Source organism: Gobius niger (assembly GCF_951799975.1).
Source record: "Gobius niger genome assembly, chromosome: 4".
NCBI classification, from domain to species: Eukaryota; Metazoa; Chordata; class Actinopteri; order Gobiiformes; family Gobiidae; genus Gobius; species Gobius niger.
In genome coordinates, this window is record NC_136855.1 from 26707288 (window position 1) to 26730430 (window position 23143).

A 23143-nucleotide genomic window follows, 5' to 3' on the forward strand; every position below is an offset into this window, starting at 1 on the left:
TAACCCAATACGTTTCATGGCAATTCATGTCTTTATGTTTTTTTTTGTCAAAGTAATTGCATTTCAGTTTTTCACAGATTTTATAAGTGCAATTTTATATGCTACTCTAAATACATTTATGTTCTGCAATGCATTTTGATTAACTTTCATTACAAATTGTGCTAAACAAAAATACTCGTCTTACCTTAATAATGGCTTAGAGTTCTTTACAAGCTTATCAAAACACAACACTGTAGGCCTAGTCAATTTTAATTCATGGTAAGCTACATAGACGGAATTTAGACAGCAAATTTGTGCTAGTGGCCCTAAAAATGAGGGTGAAGTGTCTTTCCCATTGACACAATAACTTTATGTGCTGGCCAAAGCAGGATTTAAACGGCTAACCTCTGTTATATGATGGTCACCTATAGCAGCTACAAAACCATTTTCAGCCTGGATTTGAACGTTGACGGAGCAGAGGCCTGCTGTGAACCTGTATACACTGTACTTTACTTACAGCTTTAATCAACCCCTTTGTGTAATATCCTGACATGAGCAAATACATCATCAAAGTGACTTGTGCGTATGACAGGATGGCTGTTATTGTTTCTGTTTGAATCTTTACTTAAACTAAGGAAGAAAATCCTGATCGGCGATTGTGCCTTTAGACAATCATGGTAGACTACATACTTCCAAAGATTGCTTTTGATATCTTAGGTGCTAGGAGTCTACACTGTGTGAAGCACTTTGGTTGACTTGTGAAAAGCGCCTACAAATAGGTTTCCATGCCATATCATCCCGAATGATTCAAGCTTTTATCTGCAATTGACAAAAGTAAATACTCATGCTTACATTTTTTGACATTTACCCCTTCTCCTGTATGCTCTCAGGCGCCTCCACAAATACTCCCTCAGAGTCGCAACATCCTCCCAGGAAGTATCAATGAAGATGGATTTGATAACATTAGCACCATAATCATGATAGATTGTATTGTTAAAAAAAAAAAAAGGGGATAAAAGTGCCTTTTCGGGCCAACTTAAATTGTCAAAGTGCAAGTATCGATCAGATAATTTTTATGAAGTTATTTATACTCAAGTACCCTATTGTGTTTGCATTAACCAGCTGTGTTTCTGCAACCCTTATAGGTTCTTCTGCTGCATTTCTATTGATGTTTGTCACTCCAGGAAATAGCTGCTTTTTGTGGCTACATGAACATGAACCTAGGGTCAATGCCACAATGTCTGGGGAGTAGATCAGAGTTTGCTAGTTCATAGAAGCCCTTTCACTGGTAAAGGTAGCACATGCTGTAAACAGGAAATACTGAACATGGAGTGTGCCCATATACTGTAGTTTAAAATGCTTCAATGTCCAATGAGTCCAATCGAATGAATGTGCATTGAAGGCATCAAGTTTAAGTCTGTATTGCCGGGTTGTAACTTAAGCAAGGTACCCAAACATTTCAGGTCGCGACCCCAATACAGTATATCAATGTAACACTTAACACTTATGCCCATTTCAAAATCTGGTTTTATAATATCTATTGTTTTTTGATGTAATGTACCTAGGTATTCTGTTCTAAATTACATAACGCATTAACATAACTGGATTATTTTATCATTTTAAAGAATCTCGCGACTCCCTGGGGGACCTCTGCGTGGTCATAGTTATGGATTGCGCTGTTCAAATTTGATTTAAGTTCACAGGGGTTAGTTGTCTTACATACAGAAAGAGTCACGAGAAAGGATCTCTCCTTGCCCCAATCACAATTGTTCAAACCGCCAATTAGAAAAGTCTGCGTTGATCCTCGTGGCTTTTTTTGGCTAAATAAGTAGTACATGTTTGTGGTTTTGACCTTCGTTGTCGTATTTGGGAAAAGCACTAAGGGCCAGAGTTTGTAAAAAGGTTTAAGGTTTAATGTAAATTTATTTGCATTTAGGGTCACTGTAGAAAATCTTCTGTCTCTCCCCATTTAGCTATCAATTTAGTTTAGTTTATTTCACAACTTCGCACATACAATCAGGAAATTCAACTTATAACCCATCAAGCAAGTGCTACATTGTGAAAATGGACACCCAAAAAGCTAAAAGCTTATTGGCTATATAGCTATAACCTCCTGTGCCCCAAAGACCTGTATGCCAACCACAACAAAGAGAAAACATAAAAATAAATAAAATCACATCAGAAGAAGTTTTTATTTTAATATTTGTAAATATGCCAGACTTCTCCATAGACAGTGGGTGTCACTCACACATGGGTATGTATACAATATTTTTCTGTAAACATTGTCCAGAATAGCCATGGTATTTGGTCACAGTTCTTAATGAAATAGCCAGGGGTTACACTGGAGAATCTTCTTGTACATCAAACACTAACAATTAACAGCTATGCTTAAAATATTTTACATTCACGTCTTGATATAAACAATTTGATAAATAGCCTGTATGTCTAGATATAGCAAAAGAATATATTTATATATTCTCATATAGTCCACATACATAAGTTTGTGGCGTATTTCCTTTGAATAGGGACTTTAGATTTATCTTTTTTTTTAAATAAATACATTTGTTTAAAAATAAAATAAAATAAAAATACATTCTCTCACATGCTGGGACTTAGACTTGAAGACAAGGACATGATTTGGGTTTTAACATAATTCTTCATATAATACTAGACATACAGTATAGTACACTCGTCCGCACAAACATGTAAGGCTAGTTCAAATCAGTTCACAACAACAGCAATAGTCATGTATATTTGGCCAATGCCAAAAGAGACTACTTTCCAGGTGTGTAAATAAATGAAACCCTCCTTTGTCGTTTTAAAGCTATAAATATGCAATTCAGAACAGACCTTTTGCCATTCCTTTGACCAAGACCTCTAGTTTTAAGATCTAAATTACAAAGGACAGGGGCAAAAGCCACACCAAGAGTCACGCTGCCATTTGAGTCTAACATCCTTGAAGAAACAACATAACCGCGAACATTTTCACCATTATGGGACATTATCTTCATAATATCTAATAAAACTGTGATAATATTCTTGTTCCAAAAAGAAACATACTGCTGACAAAAAAAACTTTCTCCTCCCTCTGACAGCTACGTATTTGCTTCTGTGAAAGCAACATATAACAGTCTACACTGAATTTAGTGGGTTCCTGAGTCAACGCTTTAGTTTTTCTCTCCTTTTTTATACAGAAAAATGTGAAGTGTCTTGGTTGATAAGGCACTAAACACAGATGAGCAATTCTGCCAGAGACGAGAACTGGAACAGAATACAGTATTATAGCATAAATAAATAAATCAATACTTACAAATATATATGTGCACATTCATATTGTATAAAACAGGAATTGAATATGAAGCAAATATAATTTTAATTTGTGTAAAAAAAAACAAAAACATGAACACAATTATATTCACAATCTGTTTCTCCACAGGCTGCCCTTTTCTACCATGGTTTGTGAAAGAAAGAAGAAGAAGATGCAGCAGCACAGAAGGCAAATGGGGACAAAAAACGATGACATTAAGGTTGTGTATGTGTGGGGGATTACAGGAGTAAAGAAGAGTGGTCTGTTAAAAACAACTAAACAGTGTATTTAGTTTCTTGTCCAACCTTAGGCAGCACAGGAGAGGATTGAACCCACCCCTCACTATGCACCAGGATTTTCAGATGGCTAACCAGTGCCTGAGCTGGGAATGAAAAATAAAAATCATACAGCCATTCACATCTTTTAACTCCTATTCACATCATTTTACTTTATTTATTTTTGATAAAAAATACCTTTAAAGGGCTACTTACTTTGAACTGGCGGATATTGCCCTCTGCTACCAGGTGGTGGTCTTGTTCAGGTGTGATGCAATAGGCTATTCGCTGAAAAAACAATGAGCACAATGTCAGTGACAGTGCTTTTTTTTGTGCTTCACTTAAGTGATTGTCACAGCAAATTTTAAACATACTCTGTACGTGGATTATTATCATTTACAAGGCTCACCAGACAGAAAAAAAAAAAAAAAAACAGACACCAGTTAAATGAAGCATTAAACATAGAACATGGGAAGACTTTTTCTTGTTCCCAGGACAAGTGATGAGTGAGAACACGACCGGATTTGCGTACACATGAGTAAAGCTGACCTAACATGATTGATGAGAGATTCAAATAACCATACAATGCATTGATGACTTAGGTTCATAAATCTTCTTTGGTTTGATGTGATATGATTGCTCTCCGTGCACTCGTGTCATCAGCTTAGAGCAGGAACTCATAAATTACAGTTGTTATCAAGTAGAAGAGCAAAGTGAAATGCTTTGTCTCATATCACAACATCTAGAGGCCGAGCACTGGTTATGTGCGGTGTGTGAGATCCTGTTGGATTCTTATTACACACAAAAAAGACTGCGTAGATATTTTTACTTCGAAACCAGTGTTTTTCAGAAATATTTCGTGCCACTGATGAAGCTTCTTGGATGAGTGGCAAAATGTCCAATACTTCAACTGCATTCACAAGAACCATTGTCTAGGACTCCTGTATGACTGAAAGCTTACACAGACACATTGTCATGGTTATTCCTCACAGGTCTGGATACCTACCTCTTTGAAAGTTCCTGATACAGTGCAGAACTTATACACAGCATACACAGGAACAAAAAGCATGGACGACATGGCGATACCCCAGCCAATGACATTAGACCAGTAAGGGAAGACATAATCATCGTACTTGAGGCCTGTGGCTGTTACGGTGCTGGCAATGACAACAAACTGTGAAGAGAAATAAAACATGGCTTGTATAAATTTGTTTTTGGCTCGAGGGAAACACACAAAGGACAGATTTTTAGGGAAAAGCAAACAACTGAAACAGACAAACATTAAAGCCAGACCACTGGCAAGACATGCTCTGAATTGCTAACCTGATCATTAAACATTATTCAAAGTCGTTGGCCTGAGGATTTGTGTACGCTCCAATAAAACAACTCACAGGCTCTTACCCTGTCCACCTGTTCTTGACGCAGTATTTTATTTTATTTTTCCAAAACTTTAAGTACAAAAAATGTTGCTTTTATTGTTCACTGCTCTAATTGATTTATTTTCATTTGACCTTAATCCAAAGGTCATGTCTCAGACGCGCATGCCACTTTCTTTGGAGACACAAAAGCTTGTCAGTGGTCCATTTACACAGCAGAAAAAAATGTTTTGGCCGTTTTTTCTTAAAGACCATTCATGTCTCACTGCAGCTGTTAACTTCCCCTATGAGGATAATGGCAAAGATTTGCTTGTGAATGGCAGGAAGCATGTGATCTCTCTATCCTCCACAGGACAACAGTTGACACAGCAATGCTCTTCCGCTAATACACGTGGACCTCAATAGTTTACACTGAAGCAACACAGAAACTAGCCTGTGAGACGCTAGTTAGAATGATACGGCTGTCTTTGAGGTCATATGAGTTTCAATAAACATACCTTGTTTTTCTTTTTATGTATGTATGTAATGTATTTGTTCAGTTTGATTTATTTTTGTGGGTACTTTTTTTTAAACATTGCTTTCCACTAAAAGTAAAAACAAAAGGTGCCATATTTTGTGTGAAAAAGGTATGGTGTAGTGTAGGTATGGTGCTGTACTGTAGTGTCCTCACCAGCAGGAAAGTGGGGCTAACATACTTCCAGCATAGCCTCCAATACAGCCCTGGCCTAAAGCCCATCATTTGCTCAATATCATCACTGAAGCGGTCCACACCTGTAGGCAGATGCAAATGTTACATCACATGTGTGTGCGGACAATACATTTGTATACATTCCCACTGGGAGGTATGAGAAAAACAATGATGGACTACTCCCATGTTACTTCATGACCTCCAGTATTTGCTCAGTGATTAAAAGCATCCTGGTGGAGAACTTCCTTTCGGGATAAAATGTACCCCATTCTTTGTTTTACATTGAGAATTTCTTACCATAAAACCATGACACTCCAATGGCCTCGATCAGCACCGCAAACAGAATGGATGTCCCAGCTGCGTACTTGTCGAGCAGAGTCAGCACATAGATTCCACCCTGCACCAGGAGTATACACAAGGACAGTTCAGTTTAGTGCTGCTCTTGCTACCACATGCTCACAAAGAAACTCACTTGTGAAGATAAATCCGTGATAAGTGTTAATTTTAAATTGGTAGAAAACAAATGTCCTTTCTGGAATAGATCATAAACTGATGTCTTTTTGAACAATTGTGTCACACAGGCCCCTAGCTGCTAGTCTCCATGACCACTGTATGGCAGTGACTGGGCTTGAACCACCAGCCTCTGGGTCCATGGGCAAATACTCCATCAACTTAGCTAAAGCTGCCCCTCTTTTCTTTATGATGCAACCAACTGATTTAATGTGGACGAGTGATATTATTAGAATAGATGACAAATCAAATTGTGATTTGCGAGATTGTAACTATGTGAAACCTTGTGACAAAGTCTGCTTCCAAACCATGAGACATCAGTTTTAAAATCTCCTAACATTAGTTCCCATAACCTGACATAGAGCAGCATTTTACTGAAGTGTTTAAGGTTACTCTTATCTTCAGCCTAAAAGCATCTTTGGCCACACAATTACAATGTCAAATAAATCTCCAAATACCATTATCAATCTGAAGTAACTTTAAAATGTCAGCGGATCAGGAGTGCAATCAAACTTAGTACTGACATTTGTTACACAGCACAGAGCAACCAGAAAGGTCCCAAAGGCTGTTGCAAAGGTGAACGCCTTTCTGTTCCTCTTGAGAAATTTGAAGTCATCAGACAGACCTGTGATGACGGCCTCCATGCCTCCCATCTATAAAATAAGCACACGCAAGAATACACTGGCGCTTTAGACAGCTAAAACAATAATAATAGTAACTAAATATTTGCACAATGACTGAATTCACCGAGCTATCAATGCCAAGAGTCAGCAACATGATGAAGAAAACTATGGCCCAAAAGGTTGAGCCAGGCAATGTGGAAATGGCTTCTGGGTAGATGATAAACACCAAGCCCGCCCCTGAAACAAACAGGTAAATTGCTATTAGGAACATGTTCAAAAGGGATTTTGTTATTGATTAATATATTGAGTTACGTACCCTCAGTGGCTACGTCTTCTATCCTCACGCCATGTTTGTAAGCCATGTACCCAAGTACTGAGAAAATGGCAAATCCAGAGAAGAAACTGGTGACGCAGTTCACTGTGCTAGTCAGAAGGGCATCCCTGAATATAAACACAGAGAAAATCAAGAAATAATGAAAAGTGAAATACACACATTTCAAGAATATGCGATTTATTCATAATGTTGTTATTTTTTTATTGAGACTTTGCCATTCATTTGTACAACAAAGTTGACATTAGGGAAGAGGTAGCAATGCGGACGGAAAAGAAAGCACCACAGCATTTAACAAGAGCAGCATCCTATGAGAAACATTTTTTGCTAAATCACAATTTTATTTTTAATGTATAAAGTGCAGCTGCAATGACAAATTTTATGTCCATGGGGGATTGTGCATTAGATAGAAATAATTGACTTCAGTGGTGTTTTGCCGACAGCATTTGTTTATAGCTCAGGCACTGCACCAATTACGTGGAGAAAAAGATAAGCCAGACTCAATCCAATGTCTGCTTTCTGTGAGGCAAAGCAGCACCAAATTGTCAACACAAAGCCATGACTTTTCTGTCTGTATTAAAGGCAATACCTGGTCATTGTAGGAAGGATTCAAGTTTATATTATTGCTTTCCATTTCACGCTTCACTTGTAGGGCTGACTCTTTGATGTGACACAGTAATTTTTGGTTTTGGATCTTATAATTTTATAAACAATGTAACAGAATCAACTGTCTATCTTTGTCTTACATGTGCTGATGTCACTTTTTGAGTTGCTTTTTAGATGTACCACACTCCAGATGGAAGTTATGGTCGGTGTCATGTTGTAGCGACTGGTTTAGTGCTTTCTGTGAGCGGCACTAAATTGTCAACTTGCAGCCTGTGTCCAGGTTTTAAAACTGTTCCCAGTCTCTATACTGTGTAAATCTGCAGCATACCAGGAGCGCCAGGCAAACATTTTGGGCTAGTCACAGGTGCAGTGGGAAACAGGGGCGGACTGGGACTGAAAAACGGCCCTGGACTCTGACCAGCCTGGCCCAAGTTAGTGTAAATGCAGCACTTCCACAAATACATATTTTAACCTCTTACCTCCCGTCTTAACCGAGTGCCTTTTCTCAAGTTCAGCTTTACCCAAATCTAAAAGCTTCTCAACTGGAAAGCAACGGTGTAACGCTTAATTTGAAAGCTAAGCCTACAAAAGTGATTGCTGCATTTTTGTCACATTTTATGTTGTTTTTTGTTGCTTTTCCATTACTTTTTTGTGGCTTTTTGGCGTGATTTTATCACTTTTTTGTTCCTTTTCCATAGCTTTTTTCATTGCTATGTCGTCATGTTTTCGTCACGTTTTTGTCACTTTTTTGTTGCTTTTCACCCTCGTTTTCGTCGCTATTTCAATGCTTCTTGTTTAAGCTTTTAGATTTGGGTAAAGCTCGGTTAAGGTAGGGGGTAAGAAAATTGAGAGGCCAGACCGGTGGCCCGAGAGCCAGTGGCCCTTCTGTGCTCTTCCAGAATGGACATATGGCCAGTCCGCCCCTGGTGGGAAATCATTTAGGCATACCACTTAAGAAAAATGTGTCTTCTATAACCTTACATTTTAAATAATAATACTAGGGCTGTCACGATAATTACTATATTGTCTTATTACTCTTTCAATAAATGACAGATAAACTAATGCATTTTTGGGCTCAATATTTATCGTCTATACATTCACTTTTTTCCCCCTTTGTCTAACATAATACCTTGTGTATGTTTCATTGTATTCATGTTTACTGTATTGGGCAAGTTACTTTAAAAGTTAAAAAAAAAATTATATATTTGCATTACATGTTACTATTTAAAAAATGTAGCTGAGTTACACTACTTTGAGTTACTTCTGAGTTACTTTTGGCAAATTATTAACTAAAAATACTGAGCAAAAGTGCTGTCAAAAGGTTCCTTCTCCTTCACTTTCCCCATTCTCTTGTGTTATGTTTTGACGACATTTGTATAGTGCCTTTCACAGACATGGTCTTCGTTTTATATAGCGCTTTTATAAGATGCTTTACATTGCACTATTCGTTCACTCCATGCTCGGTGGTGGTAAGCTACTGAGACTGACTGACGGAAGTGAGGCAACCAGTCTGTACCATCGGCCCCTTTGACCACTCACTCACTCACTCACTCACTCACTCACTCACTCACTCACTCACTCACTCACTCACTCACTCACTCACTCACTCACTCACTCACTCACTCACTCACTCACTCACTCACTCACTTCCAGTGATGTTCCCAAACGGTCTCCCATCAAAGTACCGACCAGGCCTTTCCTTGCTTAGCTTTCAAGGTCTGACGGGATTCATAGCAAAGGTGGTATGGCCACATACCTTATAAAAGTTATCGATATATTTTTTGACAATTCAAATTGTTGTCATCATCATCCTTAATCATGAAAATAGGGATATTCACACTTGACTAGTGTCGTCAATGACATATATAGTAGACTCAAACCTGAAGCTTTGACATACAAACTGTAAGGATAATTATTTGCTTTATGATCCTTGTGTGTGTTTTTGTTTTCGAGTACATCCTTACCTGTAGCAGTTGTTGTCAAACTTGTTATAGCTTGCAAATGCAATGAGCACACCAAACCCCGCGCCCAATGAGTAGAAGATCTGGGTGGCAGCGTCAATCCACACCTTTGAGGTCAAGAATGAAAGACACAGAAAACAATGTTGTAACAAATCATAGTTAACAGAAATGCTTGATCACCGAATGTACTTTAAAACATTTCCTTATAACGCATGAACCACTCTGATGTGATCTGTTCGAACTGCTTGGTCAAATTCAGCCACAAGGACCCCATCAATAGGCACTTTGCAGTTAAAAAATGATCTTTTTGTTTTGTTTACATAACTGCCACTTAATGTTCTGTAAGAGGTAACCTTTTCCTCACCCTAACACATACATGGAACACTTTGAGTCAAGATTAAATCTCAGAAATGTATACACAGAGCAGTGCCTGGATTGAGTATGTTTTCTCCGCTTGATGAATAAGACACCAGGCATGTGGAAAGTTTTGCCGACATAAATACCAAAAACGGAGTGGCAATAGGAAACATTACTCATACTAGAAAAAAAAAGTCTCAAAAGCAGCTGAGGCCCATCACAAACCTCTAAGTTGTTTAGTCTTTTAAAGTCAATGTGGAGATAGGCTCTGATTCCATCCATGGAGCCTGGCAAAGTGACGCCACGGATCAGCAACACAAACAACACCACGTAGGGCATGGTGGCAGTAATGTAGACCACCTGAAAGAACACAAGATATAGTTTGAAAAAAGTTACCATAAAACCTGAATTATTTTGACAATGAGTAGGGCTCTAGCATCACAATAGCTTTTTAACTTTTTCAAAAGTTTATTGTGGTTACTCTCTTTCTCTACAGAACTTACAATAGTGTCCATCATAGATTTCGTTCCAGAGGTCCTGCACTTACAGTTAGCTGAATGTTGGAACTTCACGTAACTCTCAATGGGACACTTTTTCTTGAGGTTTGGAAATGAAATATTCTATTTTTTTTTATTGGATTTCTTTGCTCACTCTATCATCTGGCTTTTTTTTTTGTAGCACCATACCTTCCCTGATGACTTCACCCCTTTCCACAAACTGAAGTAGAGGAGGAAGACCACTGCAATCAGACACAAGGACAGATCCCACCGTGGCATGCCCAGATCATCGATCCCTCTGCTTTCATAGAGGTGCAACACACCTCGCCTGCGCAACAGAGTAACAGAATCATTTCTCGGTCACGTTGGGGGCTATTCATAACATACCGGTAAGTCATGTGTGCCTTAAGGAATCAATCTTACATTTAAAAGCGAAATGTTTTTTTTTTTTACCATATCAAGAGAACAGCAAAGCATACTGTCAGATCAAGGAGTTTTCAGAAGTTGATTGGGTTAGAGTAAGGGTTAGGCAAACAAGAGCAGAGATGTTCCATGTTTATCAAACTCTGAGCATCATAATATGTATTACTGTCTAATACCAAAAAAGGACAGCACAAGGGCAAGAATCAACTATCTTTTCTTTTGCTAAATCCTCACTGTCATCAAAGGAGTGGTCGCTACATACCTCTGTGGTGTAGCTACAGCATCATACGCAGTGGTTGTCTGGTTTGTCAAATATAATTGTTACTGCAATCATCTTATTTGCAACGAACAGAGTTAACCTTGCTCATTTTTAAGCTAGAAGTTTGTTCTTGGAAGTACACCAGGATTTGATGTTGCCAAAAGATCCTATATGGAGTTCTTCGTATAGCCCAGGCACATAAGGCAAATACACAACCTTTTTTATTAACCCTGTCTCGTTGAGTAAACTATTTTTATGTGTTGTACTCTCTAACAGAACAGATAAAATAGATGGGCTGCATATGGACCCGACGATCTGTGAATGTAAAATAGGTTAGGATGAAGGTAAAATGAAGCTTTCGTGAGTTCAACATAAACAACGTGACTCTGAATTCCATCAGTTGCATGCAACTGCATCATTTCTCATTGTCATCTTTATGGAAAGCTATGCAATTCTTTATACAGAAGGAATTGGTCTGTTACAGCAAGCAGTAGCCTTTTTAGCAGTAACTCCTGTTGTGTCCCCAGTCTCCAAACACAGAACACTGTGAGCAATGATGCACCTGTTGGAGTCGTACCGCTCATATTGGAGACAGTCTACGTCTTTTTGTCCTTTGTTCCCAATAGCCACCATGAATTAATAATAAATAAAATACACTTTACTCTGCTTGTGAAGTTCTTTTACCATACACACTAAAGCTCCAGTTTCAGTAACAAATTGGAATGCATTTACAAGTAGTTGTTATTCCTGGCAGTAGATGCAATTCCATGTAAAGTGTGGCTGGTTTATAATAATACATTTTAGATGTTTGGCACTCGATGTCACCTTACATCGGAGAAACACATTAAAAGTACTGTTATGAATACAAGTTAAAACAAATGTAAAAAGGACAATGCAGTTATAGTTACAGTAATTAGTAGGCTTGTCTAAGTGAGTTTGTCTATGAGTTTGGAGTTTTTATTTAAGTGTGGGTGTGAGTCGGTGTTGCGGAGGTCAGGGGGGGAAGAATGTTCCAGAGCTGGGGTGACGAGGTGGTCAGGAGGGACAATGAGCTGGAGAGAGGAGGAGGAGTGGAGAGAGCAAAAAGGTGTGGCAATATAAAGATAGTCAGTCAGGTATGGATGGCTTTGAATGTGAGGAGCAGTATGGTATGGTTGATGGAAGGATAGTGTGTAATGATGCGGGCAGCTGAGATTTGATGTGCTAGGTGTTTGAAGTGCTGTCGAGGATGACACTCAGACTCTTTTCCTGTTGGGAGGGGGAGATGGAGGAGCCATCAATGGAAATGGAGAAATGTTTTATTTTACATAATGTGGATTTGGTGCCAATGTGCAGAAGTTCAGTTTTATTGCTGTTTAGCTTGGGGAAGTTTGAGGTAAATCCATTTAATTTCATGGAGGCAGTCTGTTAGGGAGGTGGGTGGGAGTGTGGAATGGGTTTGCTGGAAATATAGAGCTGGCTGTCATCCGCATAGCAGTGATAGTGAATGTGAGGTTTCCTGAATAACTGACTGAGAGGGAGAAGGCAGATTATGAAAAGCAGGGGACCAAGGACAGACCCTGAAGACACCTGAAGAAACAAGGAGGGGGGTGAAATGAAAGTCTTGAGCTGAATGAACAGGGTGCGGTCTGAAAGGTGGGAGCAGAACCTGATGAGGGGAGTGCTTGTGATGGTTTGTGGCACAGATAGTGTTTAGCCACATTGCCCAGTGAGGCAGCCCCACACCATGTGCGGCCTCTGACACAAAAGGTCGTTGCTATGATGTGGCATCTGTCTCTATAGAATGGTTGTCTCCCCATTTCAAAGTAGCGGTTGGGCGATATGGACCAAAACTCATATCCCCATATATTTAGGTTGAATATACAATATATATCCCAACATTTTTTCTGCAAAGTGAGAGCTGTGAAATGAAATGTTAACCCAGCCCTATGTCAAAGTAAGTATTTTTTTCCATTTTTGACTAGGCATCACATTTTTCTAATGAGAACATACTCCTCTTTTTATCCCAAGAACCTTTTGGGGGGGATTCAGCTCCACTGGCATGTGAGGTGATATTACGGCTGATAAACAGTGGAATATGATGTTAATCTGACACTGCGGATGCTTACACAACAGGAAAAAGCACGGAAAGCTCCAACTCAACAAAAGTTCACATCTATGAAGCTCCCCTTCGGCTCTGTCCAATCTCATCTGATTAAACATTCAAAGACGCAAAGTTCCCATGGGAGACAGATTGCGACGAAAGGATACAATAGGCTATATGCACAGTTTCCCCACGTGACGTCTTCCTGGACAGTCAGCCAGACGCAGCACTTCCTGTCGCTGGTCGTTTACGTTCACAATTAGCAGGTTCCCACACAAAAATAGCGATAGCTCAGGATCTGGTTAAGGACAACGAGTTACTGATGGACAGTCACAGCAACGTATTACAAACATCATGTTCGCTGTGAATCCAGCACCCAAAGGAAACGCCAGCTGTCGTAAGGTAGGAGCTTTTATCTTAGAGCTAAAGGCTAGTGTTGAAAAATGATAATATAACATGTAAACAAGTAAATATTATTTAAACTACTAACAGGACGATTCTTTTTTGCGCAGGCTCGTTCAAAACTTTGCGCTAGTTTTAATTTTTATTTTGTTAGCCGCGTTAGCTTCAAGACAAAAACATCCACCGTTATGAACACGGAGGTTTCCTCCAGTGAAGTCGTTGCGTCTCACGTAATATTTTTTAACCTGCTCCAGTCACATCCGAACTTTTACTCGCCGTCCTTTACCAAATCTTAAGCTATTGCTTCATTTCTGTGGGACCTGCTAATTTTTAATGGGAAGAGATGACAGACAGGAAGGACAGCCTCTGGCTGACTGTCCAGGCGGAAATCACGTGGGGTCACTGTGCATATAGCCCATTTGTTTGTCCTGGGAAACTTCTGGACATCTTGAGTTAGTGTTGTAATGCCCCTAGGCCTCCTTGGTCATTTGATAACATTGATAGCATGCTGCCAGTAAGTGCATACTATAACATCAATCCTTGTCCCTTTAGTCCTTTTACTCTAAACACATTTGCTCTTATCAACACTCAGCATACTGCTTATACGACACTTTCCTGACACTCACTGCCGCTATTAAGCGCCTTTGGGTACTCATGGGTGCCATGGTTTTGCGTGCAGTATTTCTAAACAAAACAGGCCATAATAACAAATAAAGAAGTCATTACAGGCATATCAAGTATCAACATCCAGCCCAATGTGCCAATTTGTTTGCTACTTCCATTTCATTTAAGGCTTTCTTCAAACAAATACAGGGCGTTGTGTTTCACGAAGTAATGCAATTTCCTCAAGTGTCTGTGTAATTCAATTTGGTTTAAATGTGCACAATTTATTACGTCTGCTTAGAACACGAGTGAAATCTCTTTATTGTGAATGGATGTCTTTAAAAATGAATAAAAATGAACTATGAGATTTAGAAGCTGGTGCCCAAGTGTCAAAGACGATCTTAATAACTCACTTTTGACATGTTTGTCATCCACTATTCCCTAAATCAGAGACGTTTTTTTTCCTACACCAGGGGAAGGCAACCACTATCTCAAAAGCCACATGTGGCTCTTTAAAGCCTGTGCTGCGGCTCTTTTGATGAAGAAATCCTAGATGAAGGTTCTTGAGTCATTGTCTGTACTCTGTAGTAGATGGAAAAAGTCAACAATAATGTGTATTTATATGAGTGACAATCTGCAATAGTATGAGGCAAAATCTGTGCCAGAACAAAAGCTGTGACAAATTATTTGTTAAAATTCGGAAGGAAAGCACCATCCAGATCTGATAATAGTGCCTAAAATCAGGACAGATTTGACTAATTTTTTTACTTTTAATGAATTTATTCATCATCATACTGTCAATTATGCTTTGGTGTTTGCAGGATCAAAATGCCATTGCAGCTTTTTCAGACTTTCTTTTGGTTTAGAACTTGACCAAAGTGGCTCTTTTGATGCTGAAGGTTGCAGACCCCTGTCCTACACACTTTATTTGTCCCAGTAAAACACATCACCAAACTTGATGAGGTGCACATTCTTCTGTAGTGATGCTTTCCATTTGAATTTCCTTTATCAACGTACTATGTGTATAAGTGGATGGTAGCAAAGTGAGTTCTTTTTGATTTCTTGACTCCTGCTTGACAGTTTTATCAATCAATCAATCAATCAATCAATCAATCAATCAATCAATCAATCAATCAATCAAGTTTTATTTGTGCTGTACAAAATACGTGTAATCAAGCCCAGTGGCCTTAAAGAATGAGTGTCATGCACAACATAAAGTAACAATTGGTAAACTGCACATGCTACATTCGAAAATGCAACATTGCTTTTCAGCCATGCCCAAATTATACATTCAATCTGCAATTAGATCAGTTGGAGGTATGAATATTATTTTATCTACTGGTACTCTCTTCCCTATCCGTCTGCGTTTATTTGGGCTTGGCACAAGCTCAAAGAGTACTATGGCTTGTGACCCCTTGTGGCTGACTTCCAGCGCAATAAGCACTTAATCAAACACTGTGCAAAACTAAAGCGCAGGATGGAGATTACTTTGACATCCTGAAAGTTGGTGTAAGCCAATTACTTACAGTGAAATGCCCACATCTAGTTTTTGGCAAAGACCCTGTTTTGTTCCTCCCATCCTTCCTTCGGCACCTTAATTCATCTTGTCGTCAAATGATTTGCTGTCATGTAAAAATGTACAGGTAAAGTTGCCATGTTTCTGTATGTCCCAAACAATAACTGCATAATGGCTAGTGAATATTATGCATTTTTTTGTAATATGCGAAACATTACAAAAGCATTAACTTTGCAAAGGCATCCCAAAACCTGTAGTTGTACTGCAAATTTGCACATAGTTCTGCAGACTGACACATGAGCTCTTGTGGATAATATTTACTGCCCCCAACAGAGGCTCACCTCTCACCAGGTTCTGTCTGGAAGAACCCCATTGTCAGATTGTCCATCTCATATAAATCCACTTGGAAATAGACCAAAATCAACAACTAAAACCTTCGTATCAGGGTCTTTAAGTAACAGCTACAGTAGAGCCTGATTTCACACTCATGGATTGAATGATTTGGATGAGGAAATTGAAGAGCTCAATATTGTCTGAGACATACTGTCAGTATATTGTGTCACTATGGCACATGTCTCAGGTATTGTCCCTAGTCACTCTACAGACTTCCTCTGGGCTGCACCACCACTGTTCACAGACGCCTAGAAGAACGAGCCATCTTTGAAGTTTTCACAGATGTACTGTTTTTTCTGCACACTTCAAAGACTTCATTTGAACTTTTATGTAAACACTTTCTACAAGACAAACAGTGAAGCGTGTATAATTTTAGGAGTCTTCCACTTACAGTGTCTGTGCTAACACACTTTTCAACACAGAATGATTCCAGGAACACTCATATACTTCAGAGTTTGGACAGGAATACCAAAATTCTAACTACTTTTAAAGCTGGATACTCCACACACAAATGAATTTTCCATCTATGGAGAGATGAAAGGCATTTGAGGATTGGCCTTTGAGGATTGGTCTCCTGGGGCTTCTCCTCCAATGAACATATGTCAACTTATAGAAAAAGCCCATGAAGACTGACTATAAAAGAAACTTTAAATGGTGAAATTGATGTTTTGTTGTAATGTCTAAGGGAAGCCCATGGTCTAAAATTGGTTTTAAAATGATTTGGAGAACTATATTCCACATTTCAGCCTCAACTTTCTCTAGTTCCTTATGTAAGACCAGTATCTATTCCTCAGTCTCACTGTGACGGTTAGCTAAGGTTGTTCCTGCATACAAAGATCTACAATTCTACAATGATAGACTGTCTGACCACCAGCAATCACACAAGTGCATTCACAGGAAGGGTGTGTCTGCTGCAACGCTAAAGAATTAAACCTATTGCACTAAATATCTCGTAACATTTTTCCAAATATAAGAGGAGTTGCAAACTTACTCATAATACTCCGCAGCAGGGGTGATCTTATACTTGGCATAGGACGTCCCATTGCCGAGGACAGAGCCGTTGATAGCTTTGGGGTCGGTGCAGTTGGGGCTGTTCCAGCTGTTGCCACAGCTGAGCCAGGGCAGCTCGCGGGTCATGGAGGAGAACAGGTAGTGCAGTGACCAGGCGATGATGACATTGTAGTAGAAACCCACATACAGGGCTATAAGGATCACAGTGTACCCCACACCTAGACACACAGCGGAGATTAGGATGAGATAAAGCTGACACTTTCGCTGTCATTGTTGTCTTCACTTTTTCCAACTACAACCGTGCACAACCTTTATTCTCCCTTAAGACAAGCCTACGATGCATGTCTGAAACTCATTCGATATTTAATTCTGTTCTTGTTGAATTGGTATTGATTTGACATTTGCAATAAAACATGGACAGGGGTGTGGAGATCAGGAACAAAAGGAGGGAACCAGAAATAAAAGTCAAAGGGTGAAACTGAGCTCGCTGTGACAGAAAGGTGACTTTAAAGCGACATCTTGAGGAAAATAACAAGAACTGTGGGCTAAACTGAAAGGCCATGGCCCAGAAGGGAAGCACAGCAAATTAATGGTTGCCGGAGGTGAGTGAAAGCACCTATGCGTTTGTGTGGGTGTGTGTGTGTGCGTGTGTGTGTGTCGGGATCACCTTTAAAAACAGGACAGATCTTCCAAACAGTGGCTGCCCCTTCTCTGTTGAACTGGCCCAGGGCAAGTTCCATGTAGAACAATGGCATACCCGCAATGAACAAAAACAGAATGTAAGGGATCAAAAAGGCACCTGTAAGACAAGGAAGTTAAAGTATGTTAGTCTGATTCTGAGAGAGAAAGGTCAGAAGTGCAGCCGGGGGTCACTGATGACACTGTCACAAATAATGCAAAGAACATTATTATTATTATTATTATTATTATGATTATTGAAGAGAGGCGGCTTCTGCTCAGATCTAACCACCACTCCGGCCGCCATTCACCCAGTTCATTCACACAGGCAACATGGGTGACATGTGAAATGAATGACAGTATGAACTGCAGGTTGCAACCTGCAAGTGCAGGTTTTAAACTGCCAACCGTCAAGTTATAAGATAACAGTTTTATCTCCAATGTACAGTAAAACCTACATGCATTTGAATGACGCGTTTAACATACCCTCCCATAAAAAAATAAATTACGTGACTGCATGTTAGAATTGTTTATTCTAGCATGCAGTCACATATTTATTTATTTTTTCATTTCAGGACTGAACTAGTTTGCTAGTGAATGTCATTAAAAAACATTCTTAATTAGTAGCATGATTTCATAAATACAAAGGCGTTTAAAGCCAAAAGTTATTTCCCATTCTGTTCTTATATTCTAAATATTCAACCATAACAAAATATTGTTACATTTACCAACAACCCATATTTCATATCAAGTTGCATCAACAAAGAAAATGGATTTATGTTGTGTGTGTGTGTATATTTCCCATGTGCTTAATAATAATAATAATAATAATAATAATAATAATAATAATAATAATAATAATAATAATAATAACGCCTTACACTTACATGCTGCTTTACAAGCCTGAGATAGAAACTGTCCTTATTAATTCACTCCAATCTCAGTGTTGGTCCAAAGGTCGCCACAGCTGCCCTGACGTTCGCATACGGAAGCAAGGCAACCAATCTGCGCCATCGGCCCCTCCGACGACTACCACTCACTCACTCACTCACTCACTCACTCACTCACTCACTCACTCACTCACTCACTCACTCACTCACTCACTCACTCACTCACTCACTCACTCACTGTTCATATACAGGCAGTGGGTAATGTGTATTCATAACAGTCTGCAAATGAGCCACTGTGGCTCATCATCATACGAACTCTTAACATTACAAGTTTGTTCACTCACCTCCACCATTTTTGTAGCATAAGTAAGGAAATCTCCAAACATTTGCCAGGTCTACTGCAAAACCAATAACTGACAGAAGAAAGTCTATTTTCTTGCCCCAAGTTTCTCGGTCGTCTTCTGAGGAGCCTCGTCCAGAGGCGGGCATGATGGACGAGCTGGTGTATTGCACGCCATTCTGGTCCTTGACGAGTATCAGTTCAACCTCTTTCTTCTCGAGATTGCACTGCTTAAGCGGAGCCACTGAAGAGAGCCTGTGCTCTGGCACGACTTGGACATTCATTTTCTCTTGGTGCGAAATCCACGCCGCGTTGTGGCCCCCAGCTGCGGAGCTGATGATGTGAGTCGCTGTGTTTGAACGAAAACGACGCAGGCACGCTCACAAAAACTAAACAGGCCAGTGCTGTCCACAAAAACTACTGGCCACACATCTGTGTGCATTGGCTTCAGAGAAAGAGGGATGAACTGCTGTTTGGAGAGGTTTGAAGGCGTGCGTAAAGTTCTGAGGGTTACAGTTACGCACGACGAATCACTTGAACTTCTTGTAGCTATTCACTCATAATAACAAACAAACGATGAAAGACGACAAGTCAAGAAGCAAAATCCTTAGTGCCATTAATTGGCAGCAAAACCGATAAAAAACGACGTTGTCATTTCTAAGTAAATATCACAGTCACTATCAGCCGTGTCGCTCTTACTCGCGTTACAGACAGGTCTCCATAGCTGTGAGGTCCTCACGTCCAGATGAGTGTGATGAAAGACTGCCCATTCTGAAACAGCGAAGACTCGCCCTCTTGTAACAGAGATCAAATAAAAACGAGCTTTTAAACCGCGTTTCTTCTCTCTCCCTCACGTGGTACATCATAATTGAACGCTGTCCTCCCAAATGCTGCGCACACTTCAGCTGAGCTGCGATGTTTTGAACTTTGTAGCATGACACACTGCAAGCAGCACTTTGTTGTATCATCAGTGGTTCCATACTAAGCGACCTATGGTTATGTTTGAAGATACTAAAATGTTTTACAAACTTATTTGATAACACTGAGGAGAAAACTTGGGTAGCACTGCTACCTGCACATACAATCTGCTTTTACAACATCACTTCTCTCACATTGTATAATGTTCGTTTCTACTTAAAACAAAAACTTTTTAATGTTATAATTTAGAGTTTATCTGTTTCTTCTCTGTACTATACTGATTGAATTACAGTTTTCTTAGAAGCCGTAAAAGCATTGTGTTCCATGTGTAATCCAATTCCACAGCAGCTTTGGCCAGGGGCAATGATTTCTATTAGATATGGTTGATCACTTCATCCCATTAAAGTCAATGAATGTCTTTTTTGCTTTCTGCTTCTGTTTTTACAAAAGCCTAATAGGGCTGGTTTTGTGTGCTTTGTGAAGATTGAATATCTGCAGTGATGGTAAGGCAACACAGCATAACGTTCCAACTGCAGTGTTATCAGCCTATACTGTTGTTTTCAGGCTCATTAGTTTATTTGGTCCAAAACTGATTGTTTTTTGTGTGTGTGTGTTGGGCTGTTCAGGTATAAATGTTGGTACATTCCATATTTAGTAAGATGTTGCATTATGCTGTAAATATGTCGTTGACCCAAGAACATGAAACAAATAAAGTGAGACCATGTTTCCTCCTGCATTTAACCTTTGTGTCTGAGTATAAGCTTCGGACCTTTCCAAGTTGGTTTCTGCACTTGCAGTCCTTCACAATAAAGCTAGTGTTACAGTGTGGATTTTCCCATACACTTAACTCACCCTCACCCTCCTCCGTGACCCTTGACCCACCCTAGTAAGCAGATGTAAGTATGCGCCAGTGTTTATCAAAATTATGTATTTGTTTGATGGTAGTCACAGTACTTGTGGCAATAACTTTAAATATTATTTCGGAGCAAACACATTTTATACATTCACCAGTGTTTAATATAGTTTACATAGAGTTTGTTGTGATACCCAGATTATTTCGCCCTAATCCCTTTGGCATATTTGATTAGCATTACGTTGGCTTTGTTAAATGGAGGCCCTAAAGCTGAACCACTTGAAGTAGCTTTCTCACGTCCAAACAGACACAGATTGTCTTTAGAGCTCTGCGTCAGTATCTGCTCAAGTTTAAGCGCCTCAGAAATGTTAAGTCTCCTTCCATCCGCCCTGTGTACGAGTGCTGGTGTTGTGAGGTGAGTAAGGAGCACGGTTTCTCACGGCTTACGTAACATTGCATAGCAGTATAAAAAGTTATCCACACATAGACAAACAGTTCGTCACCTACAGAAGGTCATGCAGTTGAAATACTGAAATAGCATTGAAAACAATGCACAGACACAAAGAACAATACTCCCAAAATAACACATTTGTCTATTTGTCAGTTTGAAGTAAATTGTTTATGATTCCATTATATACAACATTTTGCACATGTTTTATTTCTCTTTCTTTTTTTTTTAACTACCCATGCCGAAAAAAGGCCTCATGTACAACTGTGCTACAGTTTACTGATAGTTGGCCGTGGCTGAGTGTTGGACCACCAGCATGTTTTGATCCCAGCTGCAGCCAGTGCATGCTGACATTGTGTGTATTAGTGAGTCACGACTATTATTGTGTGGGTACTGCTACTTCATTTTGTTGAGTTCAACATACAAGCATGTAGTCCTCTGGAAATACGTTTTTGTGTAGTTCATATAGCTTATACATCACTGCTACCTCATGTGAAAAGTTGCCGAGGCAAATAAATGATTTTGGACAGCAGAGGACTGGAAGGCTGTTCTGTTGGTGGTAGCACCTGAAGCAAGACAGTAGAAAAAGTAAATTGTGTCAAATCTAATTAAACATTTGGGAGTTTTGCTAAGGGCAATTTTGAAACATTTGCTGAAATAAAAAAATAAAAAAATACCGTTGCCATGTAAACTTCCGCTTTGCACAAAAATTGGTATGTGATTGTACATTCATTGTGGCTACTCACAGAGAATAACTCACAATGGTTTGTACTGAGTGTCATCCATTGTAATTGTTCAAAGTTGAGTGCAGTAGGTGTGTGAATGCATGCTCTGTGGACAGCAGGCATTAGTTTTGTTTGGACATGCTTTCGCTTGTACAAAAAAAATAAAAAATCATTAATTCAGCTTCATTCACTTGTTTCCATTAGTCACACCATGGCTGCTGGAGCAGTCGATGGCAAATATAATGGGCCTAATGTGGAGGACATCCTGGACACTTGGAAAGGCTTACCAAACTGCACAATATCATTTATTTTCAAGACATTTAGCATATTTATATGGGATGTTTGTATGTGCTTTTGGATTTTTTTTCCCTCCTTGATGGTGCTTCAAAAATGTACCTTCTTGTGTGCATTTATTTGCAGATTTTTCTTTCTTTTTTTTCTTTTTTTTTACATAAGTTTATTACAAATTTCCCTTCCTAAGACACTTGGACATGGAACAGTAATATTAATATATTTTATTTTTACTAGATAATCAAAGCAATTTCATATTTGAATGATTTTTAACTTCATCTTAAGTCCATAATGTGCCCCATGTGTGGGATTGTTGATCCAATATCAATTTAGTTTCCAGCCATAACATAAATCTAGAAATAGTGTGTATAGTTTAATAATAACAATGCCTTACACTTGTATTGACCTTTACAAGCCTGTATTACCAAATTTCTCCACAGCTGCCCTAGGGTAGACTGACGGAAGAGAGGCTACCAGTCTGTGCCATCGGCCCCTCTGGCCACCGCTAGCCACTCACTCACTACATTCATCTCCCCAAAAAGTAAATCATCTACTTAATTCAATATTTTTGAGCGAATGAAAACTTGATGTCCAGTATCACAATGTGGCTAATGACAAATCCAGCCCCAGTCTGCTCTTCTCAAAAAGCACCCCGAGGGAAAAGAGAAAACAACGTAAAAGACAAACTCAACAAAGTGTCGTGCGATGAGAAACAATGAAGCTCAACAATGAAAGCTCACTCCATGTTTCTGTATTTGAACAGCAAAGAACTCAAAACACTCCTGACTCTGCGCTGGACT

At 39.3% G+C, this 23143-nt stretch overlaps 1 protein-coding gene across 1 annotated transcript; it reads right to left on the reverse strand.

Annotated features, from left to right (window-relative positions):
• Nucleotides 1–2825: 2825 nt before the first annotated feature.
• Nucleotides 2826–19889, reverse strand: slc6a2 (solute carrier family 6 member 2). Its single transcript, XM_079554580.1, has 14 exons — nucleotides 19113–19889; nucleotides 17868–17999; nucleotides 17181–17418; nucleotides 10700–10838; nucleotides 10239–10373; nucleotides 9660–9763; nucleotides 7075–7199; nucleotides 6883–6995; nucleotides 6660–6788; nucleotides 5923–6022; nucleotides 5608–5708; nucleotides 4568–4735; nucleotides 3778–3849; nucleotides 2826–3668 (listed from the first exon to the last, which is right to left on the reverse strand). The coding sequence occupies exons 1-14, from the start codon at nucleotides 19390–19392 to the stop codon at nucleotides 3645–3647; spliced, it is 1860 nt and encodes a 619-aa protein (XP_079410706.1). The 5' UTR covers nucleotides 19393–19889; the 3' UTR covers nucleotides 2826–3644.
• Nucleotides 19890–23143: the final 3254 nt, after the last annotated feature.

Coding starts and splice junctions, on each gene's coding strand:
- slc6a2 (XM_079554580.1), bottom strand. CDS start 19,392: ATGAATGTCCAAGTCGTGCCAGAGCACAGGCTCTCTTCAGTGGCTCCG. Junction 10,374..10,699: donor GGGTGAAGTCATCAGGGAAG/GTATGGTGCTAC, acceptor GTGTTCTTTCAG/GTGGTCTACATTACTGCCAC. Junction 6,789..6,882: donor CTCTTGGCATTGATAGCTCG/GTGAATTCAGTC, acceptor CTTATTTTATAG/ATGGGAGGCATGGAGGCCGT.